The 18,685-nt window shown below is 43.0% G+C and overlaps 1 protein-coding gene across 1 annotated transcript in view; it reads right to left on the bottom strand.

Annotated features, from left to right (window-relative positions):
* The window catches only part of FKBP9 (FKBP prolyl isomerase 9), a 181,343-nt gene that overhangs the window by 80,970 nt on the left and 81,688 nt on the right, over positions 1-18,685 (bottom strand). The window contains exons 4-6 of the mRNA XM_086964801.1: positions 14,169-14,314; positions 12,454-12,643; positions 10,871-11,016 (exon numbers count right to left, since the gene is read on the bottom strand). Of these exons, the coding sequence (XP_086820927.1) occupies positions 10,871-11,016; positions 12,454-12,643; positions 14,169-14,314 (482 nt within the window). The remainder of the gene's footprint in view (positions 1-10,870; positions 11,017-12,453; positions 12,644-14,168; positions 14,315-18,685) is intronic.

Here is an 18,685-nt window from a genome sequence, read left to right as displayed (position 1 = left end):
AGTGCCCTAATTTGTTATCTGTTATGTTATGTGAATCTGTAAAGCGCACTATCTCACGCAAGGGTATCCTTGCACTGAACAGGTGTGTGTGCCTAACACAGCGTAGAGTAGGTTGGCCAATCGAAAAGACAGGTCTTCAACGTCTTGCAGAATTCAAGAAGAGAGGAGGAACCTCTGTTGTGGAGTAGGAGGACATTCTATACTTTAGAAACAATGTAAGAGAATGCCTCTCTTAATGATTTAGTTTTGTGTATACGTGGGATGTGTGCGAGTAGGAGTCTTGCAGAGAAAACGTGTGGGTGGTTGGTGGAAGGTGATGCGATTGTTCAGGTAGCTGGGGCCTAAGTTTTGTTGGGTCTTGAATGTGTGTGAGGAGTTTGAAATGAGCACGTATTTGTTACAGGAGCCAGTGGAGCTCGCGTAGGTGTGGTGCAATGTAAGTTCTGTGTGGGAGGTTGAGGATGAGGCTGGCTGCCGAGTTCTGGATGGATTGTTTTCATTCTTTGAGTTGCTTGGCGATCTTGGGTAGAGGGTGTTTACATAGTCCAACCTGCTAGTGTCTAACGTGTGAGTGACAGTTTTTCTTGTGTTTCTTGGAAGCCATTTTATGTTCTCAGCATCTTCAAGTGTGGGAGCAGGATGCAGTGACAACATTGACTTGTACTGTTGTGTCCGGTTTGCTGTTGATGATAATTCCGTGGTTCCTGGCATAGGTGATGGGTGTGGGTCCAAGTTAGGCCACCTACCAGTTGGAGTTCTATGGCAAGATGCTTTTTGCAGATGATAACTACTTCTGTCTTGTAGGTGGTGAACTTGAGAAAGTTGGCTTTCATCCAGTTAGTGACTTTGGTCATGTAGGAGGGGAACTTGTTTCTTTTGTTGGTGGTGATGTCCGAGAGGGAAAGTAGGAGTTGTGTGTTGTCAGTGTAGGGTGTTTATGTCAGGTGCGCAGGTGATAGATAACACTGGGAAAAGCGATCATGTATGCATTGAAGAGGATGGGGCTGAGTGATGAACCATGAGGCACTCCGTACATGAGTCTGCAGACTTTCAAGGAGTAAGGGACCAAGCCGACAGCTTGTGTTCTGTCTGTTGAGAAGGAGCAGATCCAGTGAAGAACGGATCCCTGGATGGCAATCTTGGGCAGGTGTCTGATGAAGAAGTGGTGAGAGACTGTTTCAAAATATGCTGTGAGGTCCAATAGAACAAGGGCTGTCGTGTCTTGTCTGTCAGGGATCATGTGTATGTCGTCTGTGGCGGCACTGAGTGCTGTTTCTGTATTGTGGTTGGCCTTAATCCAGACTGTGCGGCATTAAAAGAGCTGGGTGTTGCTGAGGTAGTTGGTGAGGCATCTGTTGAATAGCTTCTTTACGATCATGGCCTGGTATGGTAAGAGGGAGATGACTGTGTAGTTGGAGAGCGTGACTGGGTCAGTGGATAGTTTACTGAGCAGGTGCATGGCTGTGAATTGTTTCCAGAAATCCGGAAATGCCGCTGAGGCCGTGAAGGCATTGAGGATGGGTGTTAGTGCTTCGTTGATCAGTAGAAGTCCTCTGCTGAAGGCATGGAGGGGGCAAGGGTCAGGTGGGGCCTCAAGAGGATCTTTTTCATGGCAGCTGTGGTGTCAAAAGTAGCGACAGCAGGACAAGAGGTCAGGGTATGCTTTTTGGTTGTGCTAGGAAGTTGAGTTGTGACAGTGATGGAGTACAATTCCGTTCCGAAGCTGTTGAACATGGAGGTGATTTTGTAGCAGAAGAATTCTGAGAACTTGTTGCAAAGGTTTTGCAGATGTGATACTGCAACAGCTGCACGCTTGTGTTTCGTATCTGCTGACGGTATCCTCTAATAGTGGATTAAGTTTTTTTTGTGGAGTTTTGACTTGTTCTCCATCTGCACTCCAGTAACTTGAATGGTGTTTCGTCATCCTGAGTTCCTCTGAGTAGCAGATGTCCTGAGGTCAGGCTTGTGTCGTTGGGTTGCGCTTGAGGAGAGCCAGGGTGTCGGACCATGCACAGGATAAGGAGGCCAGGAGACCAAGAATCAATCTTCACTGAGACTCAGAAATGATCAGAAAATGTTGGGAGCATATCTTGAATATCAGATTTTTGGCAGAGGGAGGAGGGAGGGGTAGGTTTTGAACATCACAGAGAACAATACTGCCCCAATGCATGAGACTCTCCGCCAGGGGGTCAAGTGTGACTGTGGCTCATTGATGGAAATCCACAATGATGTCAAGAGGCTGGCCGTCATTTGGAGAAGGTCCACAGCTGACTGTTGTAAGCTCATATTGAGAAGCCAATCATCACACATAGGGGAATACATGTACTCCCGAATTTCAAGAATTAGTAGCAACCATTGCCCTCACTGTCAAGCAATGCTTAATTTGAGCAGGTGGATTCCAGTGCTCGGTGCTGGCACTTAATTATCAACACCATCATGTATAATAGCCTGCCACATGGTAGCAATGTTTGTTTAATTTACAGACAAGCTCAACAACAGTTTATTAGTTCAATATACTTAAAAAATTACTAATATCTGCCGCCAAAGCCATTCTTATAGCTTTGGAGGCCTGGGACAGCCAAAATCGTCACACTTTTAGGAGTGCAATGGTTAGTAGCTGTGTTGTACCTTTAATTTACAGCAATGACAGCGGCAATGGGCAGTGCAAGTAGATGTGGCCTCCTGACAAGGTCCTTATACTTAAGTTTTGTTTTGGTTTTTTATCAACTAAGCGCTGCTTTCATGAGCACCTGGGGCGCTCAAGTAAGGCCAGTGAGGAACAGAGAGAACTGAAAGTGTTCTTTGTCCACCTGAAACCAAAGGTAATGTCTTTGGGACTGCTTAGCAGATATATGAAAATACACGTCATGCAAGTCCATGGACACCATCCAGTCTCCTGGGTTCAACGAAGACAGAAATTGAGTGATCTTGAACATCTTGAATTTGTCTTTTGGCATTCCGACGGCGCGCGTCTATAATGGGCCTGAGACCCCAATCTTTTTTAGGATGAGGAACTAGCAGGAATAACACCCCTCACATTTCTAGGAGTCTGGTACCCACTTAATGTTGGAGAGCAATAAAGTACCTCCTGCATCAGGACTTGCAAGTGCTCCCCTGTATTTCATTCTGGTATGGGAGGCAAACAGGCATGGGGGAAATGAAAGTTAGGGCATAGGCCTTTTGAACTATCTGTCAGGCCCATATGATGTAATGGATCTCTTGCAGGGAAGGAAATGTTGGCTCTTACTTTACACCAGCCTAGCATGTGCCATAAAGGTCAAACTAAGGTGGCTTGGTAGCCATTGCAGCCAGGCAGACAGCGTTGGAAGTTTGTTGCTGCTGTCCTGCACAGTGTCTGCCAGTGCCACAGCCCAGAAAAGGACTAACAGGGTTACCCCACCATTAGTGAGGCAGCTCTTTCCTCGATTAGTGGTCCATGTGGCCAGTACAAATTGGTTTTAGCGGATGTGTCCAACCAACCTGCATTTTGAGGGTTTGAGTATAATGCATCATCAGAATAAGGGAGCAGAGCATCTCCCTCCTCCTCATTATCAGCATCCTGAAGGACCCTACCGAGGTACCCTACCTGGATACTATATGGCATCTGACATGGGTGTCAGCATCAGGTCATCCATAGGTGCCATTGCATTTGGCATCAGCGGGAACTGGCATGGAGCTAGTATCCGGTACAGAAGGCTGTCGCAGAACTGGTATGGCCCAGAAACAGGTCCAAAAGGGGCAGGTCCATGTGGCGCTCCTCCGCCAAGATCTCTGTAATCACACTGCCCGTATTACAGAGGCAGAGGGATGCCTCTCCATTTTGGAGGATGAGGTTGTTGACCTTAAATCAAGGTGGCTCGCCTCCTTACCTGCACAGGTTAACCCCACCATTGTGCAGAGGATGCGGAAAATCGCTCCAGACACAGCAATTTGCACTTTGTGGGTTTTCCTAGATACGTGGAGCACTCCCAACCTGCTGAATTCCTGGAAGGCTGGTTCAAATCCTGGATGCCCAAGGACAAATCCTCCCCCTGGTTAGCAGTGGTGTGAGCCTACAGGGCACTCACCCCTAAACCACCTCCGGACGCTTAGCTACGGCCCATGATAGCGAGACTCTTGAACTTCAAGGACAGAGACTATATCCTGAGTGAGGCTAGAGTGCAAACAGACATCCAATATCAAAATTCCAAAATACAAATGTTTCCGTATTACACCTGTGAGGTCCAAGCAAAACATAGATCGTATAAAGCTGTTAAACAAAAACTCAGGGCTCTCCAATCATCCTGCAGACTCCTGTTCCGGGCATGACTTAAAGTCATATATGAAGGGAAATCCCATTTTTATGAAACCCTGTAATCTGCCTGAGAGTGGCTCACAGAGGAAAAGCAACTAAGCCACCCACCCTGCTCCTCACTCTTGTCCATTCAACAGTCATTTGCCCGAGGGCCGCAGTCGGTCAAGCGCTGGAAGAGGGCCCACACTCGTTCTCGGCCAAGACGGCGCAACACCAAGAATGTGTCGCACTCCCCAAGCTCATGATCCTCGGGACCGCCACGGCCACAAAGATCAGAGTCTGCTTTAAACAATGGAAAAGATTTGCATGCAGTAACTCAACTAAAAGAACGACTGAGTCAAACTCCCTCATCTGTCTGACTGTGTTGTAATTGGGCCAAGTTGGGCCATGGACAAAAGGCCAGTTTTGCAAACTTTGACTAAGCTTTTCAGGACTGCCAGCGCAGATGTTGGCACTGCGCTTCACTGATCCTACCACCTGGAGTCATCCACTACTCCACACCTATTTAAGATACTTTGATTTTCAGTTGGAGTATATGTTACAGGGCGACATATGTCTCTCGGGGGTGGGGGGTGAGTATGGGTTGGGGGGAGTTGGGGTGGGGAGTTTGCAGATAAAACATGTAAATGCTATTGTTCTGCTGTTTGTTTATGTTTCTTTTTTCCCTTAGGTTGTCGCATACACCTGTCACTGTGTAAGTGGCGGAAGGTCGCTTACAGTAAAATATCCTCATGCAGTGTTTTATACTCAGCTTGGCACAAAACGTCCAACAACCTCTTGCTCCGGCACATCCTGATACCTCACTCTCCATCATGATTCCCTATAGTATTATGTTGTGAAATGGTCTTTAAGACAAGATCAAGCGTTACACCCAACATTCCCTTACTTCTGTCTTAATGCTACCAGAGAGCCACCTCGTGGGTGCAAGATGCCCATTTCTAGCTCATCGAGGTAAGACAGAGTTCACAATGCTGGGTTTGCAAGGGGGCCCAGAAGAGTGACAATCCTCTTAAGGCACTCCTGCCCATGGCAGTGACTCAGACTTGGTCCGATCTCCAGGGCGGATATATGGCCCTAACAGGTACAGTGAAAGGAAGCCCATGAATCTATTGTGCATTTGCGCCCGTGGTGCTGGACTCCTTCTTGTTTTAATATGGGCTACTCAATATTATTCAGCTTGTGAAGGATGTCCACTACAGATCAGAATTCATCACTGAACAGCAGATATTGCCTTCCTTTGCTCTTGCAATTGACGAAGACTTATCAACAGTCTCTCATTTGAACGGAGGAGCCAAAAATGGGTTCAGAGAGAGAATGGTATTGATAAAAAATAAATCTGAAACTGTTCAATAAATTAAATGTGGGCAGTGGGCTCAAAGAACTGAGCAAACTGGCCACAGCAGAAAGAACAGCATCTAAAACAAGAGGGTCACTTCACCTATTTTCAAACATTTGGTCATATTTCTGAAATGTACTGTTAAATCGGACTATACGCTGCTTCTAGTGGAAACTAGGGGCCCTATTTAAAAAGGTAGTGTTGTCCTAAACATAAGTTTATGGACAAATTCACGATTTGTTTTTTACATCTGCCAGGAATTCATAAAGGGATTCCTCATAGCACAAATCTATTTACATTTGCAGAGATCTCTTTTACTGGAACAGAGCTATGCAAACACGTAAAACCCGAATGCGGATGTTCCACGGCATGGGTAGTACTGAACATTTGTGTATACTACAAACATGTATGTTTGTGGGAATTCATCAACTCCTCTCATTACAATTTTCACAATGAAAATAGAAAGTTTTTTGCTCAAGCCAAGGTGTAGAGAAAATTTCTTTCCATTGCGAGAATGGAGCACTTCCTGATTCAGTGGAGGTGCAGAAGAAGGGGTTTCTCCACCAGGAAAAATATTTTCCCAGTAGAGAAAAAATATATTTGCCTCTATGTAGATGTTTCTGCTATGGAGCTCTTCACAAAGGGGAATAGGATCCCAATGCCTTGTGCAATTTTCTGTACAGACTCCTGGGAATGTTTGTTAACTCCAGAAAGTAGTAAATCTAGCCTCACACATAAATGTAAATCTGCAAATGTAGATGAACTATTTTCTTTGTGAATCAGAGACTAGCACACTATAGTTTTACATATGGTGTCTTTCTGAATGTTTTTGTTTTATTTTTTTCCATCCTATTCAAGTCTGTATGTTATTGCGTTTTATCGTCATCTTTAGGAGACATTTTAATGCCAGAAAGCTAAGCACATTGAAATCACAAAGATCACTGGTAAATGGCAATGATATAACAGACGCAAGCCCTCAGACTCAGTAAATATGAGGGTTTGGGCCGCTAAAACACTCTTTGTAATTTACTAAACCCAATTAACGATTCAGAAAAGGTTTTCTGTATGGTTAAGTAAACATTAAGGAATTGCTGTTTGGAAAGGGTGTATCAAAGGCGTTTCTTTCAAATACCAATTCTTGAAGCGATGTATTAATGTTTTCAGATCAAAATCCGGTCGAAAAACAAAAATATTTTACCACTAAATCTAAATTGGTGGTGAGCCATTCACAAAAGGGAAGAGGTCATGAGAGAGTTGACAAACATGTTTTAGGTCTCGCCTTCGCAGCGCGCATGCGATGCTAGGAGGGCCTTTAGCCGTTGCTCTGTTCATTTTCAAGCACACACTCGTGCTTGTGGCAGCATCCACCTTGCGGGAGCGAGCAGGGGCGCACCAGAAGCACAAGTGCAGTGCATGAAAATGAGCAGACTGCGGACGCAAACACTCACCACTCCCGGGCTCATCTCCTGCTCCCCCTCTCTCTCACACGCATTCCTTGTTTTTAACTTTCAGCGGAGACGTGTACGCTTGTTTGGACGAGGTAGCGTGTTGTATGTGTTTTTGAAGTTGTGGCTGACCCGTTTTTGCTACCACAAGTTTAATGTTTTATTAAAGCCATTGCTTTGCACTCTGGGTTCCTCCTAGTCGTCCCTCCATTTCAGAATATCTGACATGCACTCTCTGCCAGATGCCCCCCTCTCTCGCACTTAATGAAGCTTCCTTATAGCCCTCCACTGGTGAAACACTACTCCGGACGCTGCGATTCATGTTAAGGAGGGCATTTACATTACGGCCTACCCGACTGATTTAAAAAAAAAAAGGTTTGTAGCTGCCAGTGCTTTTTTCTTTTTCACTGCTCGTGTTTTGTTTTGTTTGCTTCTGTTCGTGTTATGTTTACTTGTACCTATTGATAAACAAAAAGGTTTGCAGCCAACCACTCTTCATTATTTTTCACAGCTCGCGTTTTGTTCTGTTTGCTTCTGTTCGTGTTAATGTTTTGTTTGCTTGTACGGGTTTGAGAAACAAAAAAGTTTGCGGCCACTCGCACTCATCTTTTATCATGGCTCGTGCTTTGTTTTGTTTGCCTCTGTTCGTGTTAGTGTTTTATTTATCTGTACCCGTTGATCAACAAAAAGGTAAATGGATAGCCTTTTACTACTAAATTCGATTCATATAAAAACCACAAAATGGCCCTCCATAACCCCTCAAACATTTTACCAAGAAAAAAACTGGTTATCAGATCTCCTCAGCCTGGAGATGCATCTCCGATTTTCAAATTGCAGATCAAAGGTGTAAATGGTATTTCCCTGTGTGTTAAAGGCTTCAAGAACACTTCACTTGAGGCTTCCCTACTATTTCTTGTCTCTGGGTCACATCTATTGAAAAGGTACACAAATGATTCTCGTCGGATGACTGACAGCTTCTTGAGATTGCGAAATGTGCTCATCAAGTAATGGAGGGGGGGTGGAGGTTCTAAACATTCCAATGCTCTGTGTTGTACTGTTATCTTTCTGGCTGTCCAGTTAATCAACCGTAAAGTGCAGTGGAGCGGCACTGACACATCTGTAATTGCTAAATATATTGAAATTATGCATGTTTTATTTTAAGAAATTCAACTATTTCAGCTATTTACCCAGAGTGAAGTTTTAGGTAAAAAACACTAGTAATGCTTACCCCACACAGTATTTTAGATTAAGAATTCTCTTTTGCTCTTGAGATCAAGTGAGTTTTATGGATATTTTCTTTTCAAACCATTAAGTCTTTCTCCTACTAGGACGGCTCCACTCGGATTCTTGGAACGGACTTCGTATACCCATCCCATTCCCCTACTTCTCCCTCTTCAACAATACGGAGCAGCTCCCCAACTTTTTTTTACATTTAATGACTTTGCTGGGGGGGGTGCTTTTATTCAATTTGCATAAGCTGTTTCTCCTGCGCACAACCTACATAAAACACAGGCTGTAAATTCACAAACCTGATACTCTTTAATCTGGACCGAATGTCTTATTAACAAGCTCTATTATTGTATTTGTGGTAAACTATTGTGAATGGAGTACTGACAGTGTATGGCAGCTTCTTTCTAGCTCATGATCTTGGGATTTGTCAATTCCGCTACACCAAGGATAAAATGCTTTGTGGCTAAACACTTACACTATCCCAAAGGCGAGGCCTATTGGCTATGCCAATGCTTGTTTTATTAGTCAGTGGTCAAAGCAATCAGCTTTATTTAAAAGCAATCACAGACATCGTGGTCTAATGACCCCAGCAGGCCACCATGCCTGTGACTCTAACCAATCAGAGTGGGTCGCAAGGGTTGACCTGCCTTCAGTATACTAATGAGATAGGTGAAATTGTGACCACTACGATTCTGAATTTTGTGACCCAACTTAGTACATAGGTCAGTTTGCATAATTTCTTTCTATTCGCAGGAATTCAGTGTGCAATTTCCGACCACCTTTTGAGAATGGAAAATTCATAAATCAGGCACTTAATTTTACAACACCCATCTTTCAAATCCTCTTCTAAACATGAAAGTGCTGTTCTTACTATAAATTAGTTCTATTGAGCCCTGGAGCTGAAGCACAAAGGCTCACAGCAATTAACAGTGACAAGTTCATGTGTGCTGATATTCAATCCATACTTCTCTGTTTATCACAGGCCACCAGCTTTGCCTTTTGGCTTTCCTATTGCTGACCAGTGCCTGTGCCTTTTGCCTCTGCTCTTCAGCATTGGCGGAAATGAAAACAAGCATTACAAAGCAATAGGTCTCGCCTCCCAATGGCATTACCTGACCTTCTGATTTTGTAATTATTTTTTGCCAATGTTATTCTGCAATCTGCAAAAACAAAACAAAAAAGCTTGTTTGCAGAGGAGAGGCAGTATTGGCATAATAAATAAATGTCACAGGGTAATAACATGATGCTGCCGAGCCCTCTATAAAAGAAATTAGAAAAACATTACCTATTTGTGGCCGGAGAATGGGTAAAGATATCAGATAAGCAAGTTGGCTGCAATACTGAAAGTATGGTGTGGACAATGATGTTTGGGGAAGCCTTTATTCTAACAGTTCTTATGCCTGAGAAACCACTGTGACCTATATACAGGGTGCCAACAGTACAAGCATACATATGGGGGTTCACAAAGGACTTACTGCTCCTAAGGCAGTACTGTATTGATATGGTGCATGGTCCAGATTTAGCTGTACTGGTGTGTTTGGTGCAAACCGCTACCATGTATCACATTATGAAAATAAAATCTGTTATTTCCAGCGCAGGTGCAAAGTCACAGTTGCAACGGAACAGTGCAACAGAAAAGGTGGAGCAATGGCTTCCAACTGCTGCGCTCCCTTCCTATACAAGGGAACTGGCCTGCTTTTGCAGAGTGGCCAACGATCCAGCCGAAGGCGAGTGCAGTGTGTAACTACACCCATCTTCGAGGGGCATACAAAATGTGATCCATGGGGAACTGTATTCCCCATCAAGAGGCACAGTTAAAGGAGAACAATAATGCCATTTGACAGTCTGTCCTCATGCAAATGAGGGAATGCTGCTTTGTGATCATGTGGACACAGAGTGCAGTGGTGTGATCCATGTGACTGAAGGGGCCCCATCAGAGTCTTCTGTAATACCAAAATGCCCTGGGGAGCAAATACATATGCTAAATACCATTGTGTCACCAGGACACTTTATTTCCCTCAGAGTTATTGTTAAAATCTTGCTGGTGCAAAAGCCAGACTTTAAACAGAACAATACCATTCTCAAACTCTCCAGTGAGCACAGCTAATGCTAGGTCAACCCTTTTTGGGAACTTGAACATATTCTGAATAAAATGAGGTCTGAACTTCATTCACAGATTTTTTTTAAAGGACCTTGTGTCAGACTAAAGCAGATCTAGTTCCTGGCTGTGCACTTTAATGTAGCTCATCTAGGACTGCAAATCCAAGTAGATCCTGTCCTGTCTGTTTCTCTACTAGAGTTTCATAGTTCATCCTTATTAGGAAACAAAGGAAATACTGTTACATTTCTTCTCCCAGTACCTCAATTAAGGTTAAACCCAACAGAAGGAATATGTTTGGTATTCAGGAGGCCAAAACCATGAATTACTTTCACCACAGATTGCCATTAATGAACTCCAGCACCCAGGACCTCATAGAGTTAGTGTGTGCCATACAATGTAGTTAGACAGTCGCCGTCCTGATATCACTTTCCAGCGCTTATAAAACAAAATCAAAAGACACCTACCACTTCCTTCTTCCCCATATCCAAGATGTGGTGGAATAGTAATTCTCCTTCTCTCTCCAATACAAACGCCAATTAAACCTTGATCCATCCCAGCAATCACATATCTTTTGCCGATGTAAGTGTCATAGGTGTGGTTCCGTGAGTAGCTATAGAAATTAGAAAATTAAAGTATATAAAGAGGTTTGTAGTGCTGCACTATCCTACAACCATAACAAGAGATTTGTTTCTTGACAAGTGCAGTCGAAATAACTACAGTGTTGGGTCAGTGGACTTACACGGTCAGAGTGTTAGCCTGGCAGACATTTTGATAAGACACTCACTCCCGGCTGTCAGCTCAGTAGAAAGACCAACCTAATTTTGAGTTTTCACCATCAACAGTTGCCTTGAAGTGTGGATAAACCCAAAACTCCCTCCAACTGTACCCCAAAGGTTGGCAGTGCCGTGGAATACAGGTCACTCTGAAAACTGGGAATTGTTTGGCATTTCCGCCACTCCTGCTCTTAATGCACATGATCAGCCGTTCAGAGGGAATCTCCAATGGTCTCTTACCTGATGCAATAGGGAAGCATCTTCCTCCAGCTTCAACGATGAAGGGACATCTATATGTCTAAAGTGGTACTCATGCTTTCCAATTACAATGAATGTGAAAGAGGATATTTATTGCTACTGACTGTATCTGTGAAAGCCTACTTTATATATCACACCGTAACAAAGGTGATTTAATGTGTTAGTTGGCTTGTGATGTGACCAGTCATGCTAATGACAGTGCCCTATTTGATGTCATTTGCAACATGTGTGAGGGCACAAGGGACCTATGTTTGCGAAGCTCAGCATAAATGATGAATGTCAATGTTTTTAGGTTTTCAATTATAACTATCTTCTTTTACGTGAATAACTGAAGGCCTGTGTTTTAGGCCTTTCGCATCTTATTGAGTGTATATATGTTCTGCATAAGCTGATTTGATAGGCAGAATCTCAATAAATGGAAGGTGTATACGCATATTCTGGTTGTCCTTATAAATATGGGAAGATCCATATGCGCTTGGCCCAGGGTAATGCCAACTGCCAATGATGGTGTTAAATGGCAAGAAAAACAATGGGCATCCTTGCCTAAGTCGCCTTAAATTGGCCTCCTATTAGCCTGAGCCGTCAGAAAGTCATTCTACTATCCATGTAGGGTCAAATTCAAATGACAAATGTATGAAAAAATACAAATTCTTTAAGATTCACCTTACTTCTATTTCCTGCTGTACCATGTCAGACAAGAAACAAAGCTATAGATGATAGCTCTGCACACATGCCTTCAATTCGAAGTCTGAATTAGAAACAATAGTTAGGATTCAACTCTTTGTGCTATGCATCCTTTTAGGAGCTAGATAAGTGTCTGTATTAGTCCACATTATCTCACAAGTGTAAGATATCAAGCACACCTGAACAATAGGGTCAGAAGAAATGCAAAGGAAATGATAAAAAAGCTTATTTCTTGAAATTAGTAATGTAACAGTAATAAGTCAATGTTTCTTAGCGTGGTAGTTTGTGGATGATGAATTAATTGAGGCGATAAAAGCATTGCAGTGTCTTACCTAGAATCAAACAATGTGCCATCTAGAAGTGACCCATTGTAATGATATCTGAGGAAGTCTCCGACTTTGCTGTGTCGCTTGCAGGATTCAGGCACAAACTGGATGTCGACAGTGATACTATCTTTCGGGTTGTGAAGATCCAGCAAAGCAACGTCAAAGACTAAAGATGCTTGAGGTGGAATGTCTTTGCCTGAAAATAGGAGAAAATTTAGAAATGTAACAAGCCAATATGATTTATATTTGACAGGCACATTTTTAGGTCATACCATACAGCTTTTAGTTGTCTGGCTGCAAATGACCTTTTGTAGGTAATACGAAGAACTTACAGTGGCTTAGAACCTGCCCGTTGCTTCCATTGCTTGGCTTTGTTGTCACTCTTCTGTGCTTCTTATTTGATGGTTTTGGGTCCTCTTATTGTTCTTATCCCTTGCCTGAAGCATTTTGATTGGCAGACTTGTATCACCTTTAGAAATTACTTTTTTATTTTTTATCAAAAACACTCTATGAGAGTGCATGTGTTTTCTGGCTCTCTTTCTATTTTCCCCTGCAATATACTTCCTACTGTAATCTGTGTTATTCTGTCCCGTGGGTGCTTCCCGCTCTCTTTCTATCTCTCTTGTGTCCTTCTCGCCACTGAAACTCTCCACCCCCAAGCAACAACATAAGAAAAGCACTTTTTTCTTTTATTTACAAACCTAGGTGGCGTCTGCTATCTCAGATCGGTCAATAAGAAAAGGAAACTGGTGCTCGTGTGTGCATTACTAATAAATAATAATGCATACAGGCTACTACAGAAGGCCATGATTGGCAACAGTGGGTGCATCATCGTGCCTGTTCTTCATTCTTTTTGTTGAAGCTGCAGAGAATCATCTAAAAGCATTGGCACTGAAATAGATCAACAAGGCGAGACCTATTGGCTTTGCAAATACTTGTTAAATTAGTTCCCTACTTTATTATGCTACCCAGTAGCAAATAGGGGAGTACATCACATTTAAAATTTTTAAAAATTAAAACGTTCACAATTTTTACATTAATTAGTGCAATGCAGGAGAAAATATGAAGGGAAAACAAGCCTCTCATTTGTTTGCATCAGTTGTTCATTTATGGGAATAGTAGACAATTGGCTCTTTTGCAGGGGAAATTCACACTTTACCTAGAAATGGGTAATTTATCGGTGGAACAGTCAAAATCCAGAACCCATTTGACAAAACCAAGAAATTGTATTCTGAATTTTCTTTCTCTCACCGGAAGATCGAGAACAAAACATTTCCTCAATAAACCAACCTTACACATTGTCACCAATCACTATTAAGTCCTGATTTTTATGTGTGTGTTCCTAGCTTGCTACTACAAAAAACTCTTTCCTAAAACACACGCACTCAGCGACTTTCAGGTTTGGTGAGATGTGCTGTGCACAGCAAGCATCTATCACATCAGGACAGTTCGAGGACGGTCGAGGAATACAAGAAGCCAGGATATGCTCGTACTATATGTTCCTGTCTTTATGTAAAAAAATAACCCTAGATAAGGCCTGGCGTGTGAGCCTATGCTGCAACACTGAAATCTTTGTTGGCCCAGATCAGGATAAAACACTTTGAGAAACCATGCATTTAAATATTTTCTTCTTGCAATTAATAGTTGTCAGGCTTACGCTTTAGGAAAGAGCAAACAAATGTAGACAAAAAAAGTAAATGAATAATTAATTGTAGCTTTACCATCTCCATCTTCTCCGTACGCTAAGAAGGGAGGCACGGTGATAATTCGCTTTTCTCCAACACACATTCCAAGCAGACCCTTGTCCATGCCAGGGATTAGCCAGCCAATTCCCACATATGTGTCATAGGTCCTCATACGATTGTGACTGGAAGAAACAAAAGGTTGGTTACATTCTAAGATTGCCCTGAATCAAAAATACATATTTTTAACAGTAAAAGAGTTGCAAGACTATCATCGTCATCTACCAAGCTATTACCATCAAAATCACTGAATGAGACCGTTATTTTTTTAAATAAATTATAAGTCAAAAGACTATTTCATAATTGTATTAGTAGCAGAATTGTACTGTCAATTGTTTTGTTTGTTCAAAGAAAGCTTTCAAATAATAAACGTACTTCAAAGCCTAAATATACGAGAAAGGTAATGAAAAATGTTTGTCATACTTCTGCATATGGTAGTGATGATGCTGCTTGTGCACAACTATTTGAGTTAGTGTGATTACCTATTGAGGAGCAGGAATAGATTGAAAAGTAAACAGTATTTGTTAATCATACCGTGCATATTAAAGCTCATAACATGATCTAAACGTTTTTGATGTTTAAAGCATGTGACGAATTAACAAGTTTAGTATACACTGTGGCATGAACAGATTGTTGAAAACTGTCGCTCAGAGCTAGGAGCTAGACACCAACATAGGCACAATGGGAAGCTGCAAGTAAAAGTGAATATAGGACAATAGATCTTGAATGCAGGCAATGCACTCTGACTACTGATATTTTTGAAATGAGAAAGAGAGGGATATAAATGTATTGACTGGCCACGTATTATGTCCCCAGTCTTTCATAAGCAAACGCCATAGGTATTTTTTTATTCTTTATAGTATATGGTACTGTTTAGATTTGGACTGGTGAATGTATCATCCTTGAAACACAGCAAGCTATTTGGAAGGTGGACTGATGGAATGGCAAAGGAATAAGTTAGCATGATCAGTGATTCTGAGGGTGCAGAAAACATGGTATTGAATGAAGGTAGCTATTTTTGTAAATTCACGTTGCAATATGTGATTTCTTCTGCTGTCAGCAAAACTGTGTATAATGCATTGGTGAGGATGGAGAATATGCTGCAGAAAGGTGATCAGGCAGATCCCAGATGGTAGAGGTCCACTCAGACTAGCTGTAAAGTGCGGATTGTGATAACTAACGATTACAAACTGTCCAAAACGTATTCACATTACATATTTGTATTTTAAAAATACCACATTTATGGGGTGGAATCTGTCATCCAAACATAATGCAATAAAAAAATATGTTGCTGACCTTAAAACATTGTTGGCAAGTATCACCGGTGGGCAGTCTTCAATCTTTATGTGGCAGAAGACAACTAACACTGTCGGCCTCACTCCTCAATGAAGTCTCTCCATCTTGATGCTCCCTTGGGCCGGGTCATTTGCAAAATGTTAAACTGGTAGCGAAGTAGTATATATTTATATATTGTGTTGCTATAAATGTGTTGCTGCGATTAAGTGCAGTGTGGCAAAGGAGTGTCTGAGATAGCAGAGCATGTACTCTTGTCTACCAGCATGGGGAAAATTGGTTCCAATTCAAATGTATGTTCTTGAGTTCCGTGGCACTCATGCCCTCCTTGTGACAGAGGAAGGCTGTCTGCCAGTCAGAGTAGATTTCTACACAGGTTTGGCAGTGCAGGAGCTGGGCGGTCCCGCACCTGCACTGCCAAACTCATAATAAGGCCCTAAGTTTAAGAGTGAGATGGGATGGTAGGATGTGCACCCGTTTGGCTAAAAGAGCTATTGTGGCCCCCGCCACCACTGGGGCCAGTCTGCAGGTCCAGGACATTTGGTTGCAGACCTCAGTTAGTAGGAGTGTCTTCAGTGGGGCACAGCGCTTATAAAAGCATTGTAAAGCCTCCAGGGCCCGAACCCACACTTAGTTTAAGCTGCTTCATAGCTGTCAAAATCCCTGATTTCAAGATAGGCTTGTCTAAGTCCTCTCTGTCATCGCCAGAAAGTGCAAGTATGGAGAGAGACTGCACGTAATTGTGTTGAGCATCTGTGTCAGAGTGGTCATCTTTATACAGGGTACTATAATATTCATGGAAGGCATCAGCCTTCTTCTCTTCTAAGGAGCACAGCGTACCTGCTGTATTCAAGACTTTTTGATATACCCCTTGGAGCGATGGACATGCAGGTTGTTCGGCAAGAGGAAGCCTGCTTTATTTCCCATCTCATACAATCAGGTATCCGAGCTGGCTAGGATGTAGTTGGCCTTGTTGTATTCCGGAGAGTGGATTTGGTCACGGAGTGCAGTAAGATTCCGCCAGAGTTTCTTAGAGGGGCTGGGTTTATGAAGTTGCTCTCCCCGGAGCAAACTATACCTGAGTTGGAGGAGTTCAACCTCTCACATCCACTTAAGTCTGCAAGCCTCTCTGATAAACACCCCTCTCGCCACTGTTTTTAGGGCGTCCCATACTATTCAGGGGCTCACCTCATCCGTATGGCTCAGATGGAGGTATTCCTGTATGGAGGTAATTATCTCATGCCGTGCCACCCGGTCCCTTAAGAGAGTCATTCAGTTCCAGGCACCCCAATGACATGTCAGATTGGGGCTAGGGCAGGACAATGTCATCTGGGCCCGTTCATGGTCCAAATGCGTCATTGATTCTGGGAAACATCATCAACCTGGGGTAGTAGCCTTTTATCTAACAACACGTAGTGAATTCTGGCATGATGTTGTGGGCTGCTGAGAAATTGGAATAGTCTATTATTAACGCCATGTCAGTATCTCAAGGCATTGGTCAGACCCAGTGCATGGAGCATAGTTTTGCATGACGCATTCAAGGTTGGTGTACTTTTCAGCCCCTGTTGTGAGTTCTCGAGGGTAGTGTGCATGACGTAATTAAGATCGCCCCTAATTAGGAATGGTAATCTCTGGCTCTAGCTAGCTTTTGCACAAAGGGCATTACCAATGCCTCCTGGCCAATGTTCGGACAATATATGTTGCGTATCGCAATGGGCGTGTCCTCCCAGATGCCCATTAACAACAGTCACCTGCCCAACTCGTTGGTCAGGACCTTCTGCTCACAGAACCTTGTGGGGTCCCTAGGTAAAATTGCAACCCTTGCTATTTGGTGGGAGCCAATGAAAGGTCCTGGATCGGGAAGGATCTAGAGCGTAGTTGGTGCTGGTCCCCTTAGAGTAGGTGTCTCCTGGAGCAAACCGATATCTGTACTGGACCCCTTCAACTCACCCAAAACTCTACAGAGCATATTTACGAGGAAGTGGCAGAGTGCAGTGTTAAGCTCCTTGGCTTACTGCCCCGCCCGCCACTTCTAAAACTCAGGGCTGCGCTGTATTTACAAGGATACGGTGCAGCCCTATGTTTTCCCCTGCACTGGCGCTAATTTAGCCACAGAGACGCCAACGCAGACACCCTTGCACCATGATACACGGGTGCTTGCGTTGCATGGGAAGATCGTCTTTGTGTAGGAAGCTGTCCTTTCCTGCACAAAAACAATCTGAAAAGGCGTTTTAAAACTTCTATGTGTGCTGCTTAATGCAGCACACATATAAGTTGCAAAACATCACTTTCTTTTAATGTTTGTTTATGTGCAGGAAGGACCACCTTCCTGCACATTAACAATCAATGGCCTTTTTCTTTTTCTTTGTGTGCTGCACAACGCAACACACATGGAAACAGCAGAAACAAAGAGAAATTAAACATTTCTCCACGTTGTGCCAGGGTAAGACCAGGTTTTCCCTGGTCTTAATTTTAGCGCTGCCCCATATTTATGCTACTCTTGTAAATATGAGGCAGAGTCAAAATCAATCAGTGTTGCGTGGAACACCCACCCCAACACCCATTACCAGTCCCTTTCCCGCTAAGTATAGCATTAAAGGGTGACTTATTTACAAGGCAGCGTTAAGCCACATTACGTGGTTTAACGCTGCCTTGTAAGTAAGGTGAAGCCCCTATCGCCACCACAATATCAGAAAAAGTGACGTTGTCCTGGAGACAGGGCTTAATTTGAGCCGGTGGTTTCCAGTGATTAGCACCAGCACTTAACTGTCACAATTGGCACTAGTGACAGTCTTCCATAGGTGGAGCTGTCTGACTAATTTGGAGATGACCAAAACAACAGTTAATTATTAATTTAATATAGATTATAAATGACTATTATCTACCACCCAAGCCATTTTTATAGCTTTGGGGGAGTTGAAATAGTCCGAATTCTCAAACTTGTAGGAGTGTGTTGGTTATTATTTGTGTAGTATCTGTCATTGGCAGCATTGATGTGGCAATGTATGGTTCAAGCTGCAGTGGCCTCCTGACACAAGCCCTGGCACTTACAAATTAAGTTCTGCGTGGCGATAGGGACTTGTAAATATGTTATATGTTAAAACCAGTAAAATGGGAGTTGTGGTCAAGGTGAGAGTATAGGTGTGGGTTGCTAAAATGAGTTCCGGTCACCGTGGCGTGGGTGAATGGGTCTGCGTATGCAT

This window comes from Lissotriton vulgaris, chromosome 4_1, assembly GCF_964263255.1.
Source record: "Lissotriton vulgaris chromosome 4_1, aLisVul1.2, whole genome shotgun sequence".
In the NCBI taxonomy this organism is placed as follows: Eukaryota; Metazoa; Chordata; class Amphibia; order Caudata; family Salamandridae; genus Lissotriton; species Lissotriton vulgaris.
Note: the sequence above shows the minus strand (reverse complement) of the source record. Positions and strands in the feature narration are given on the sequence as shown.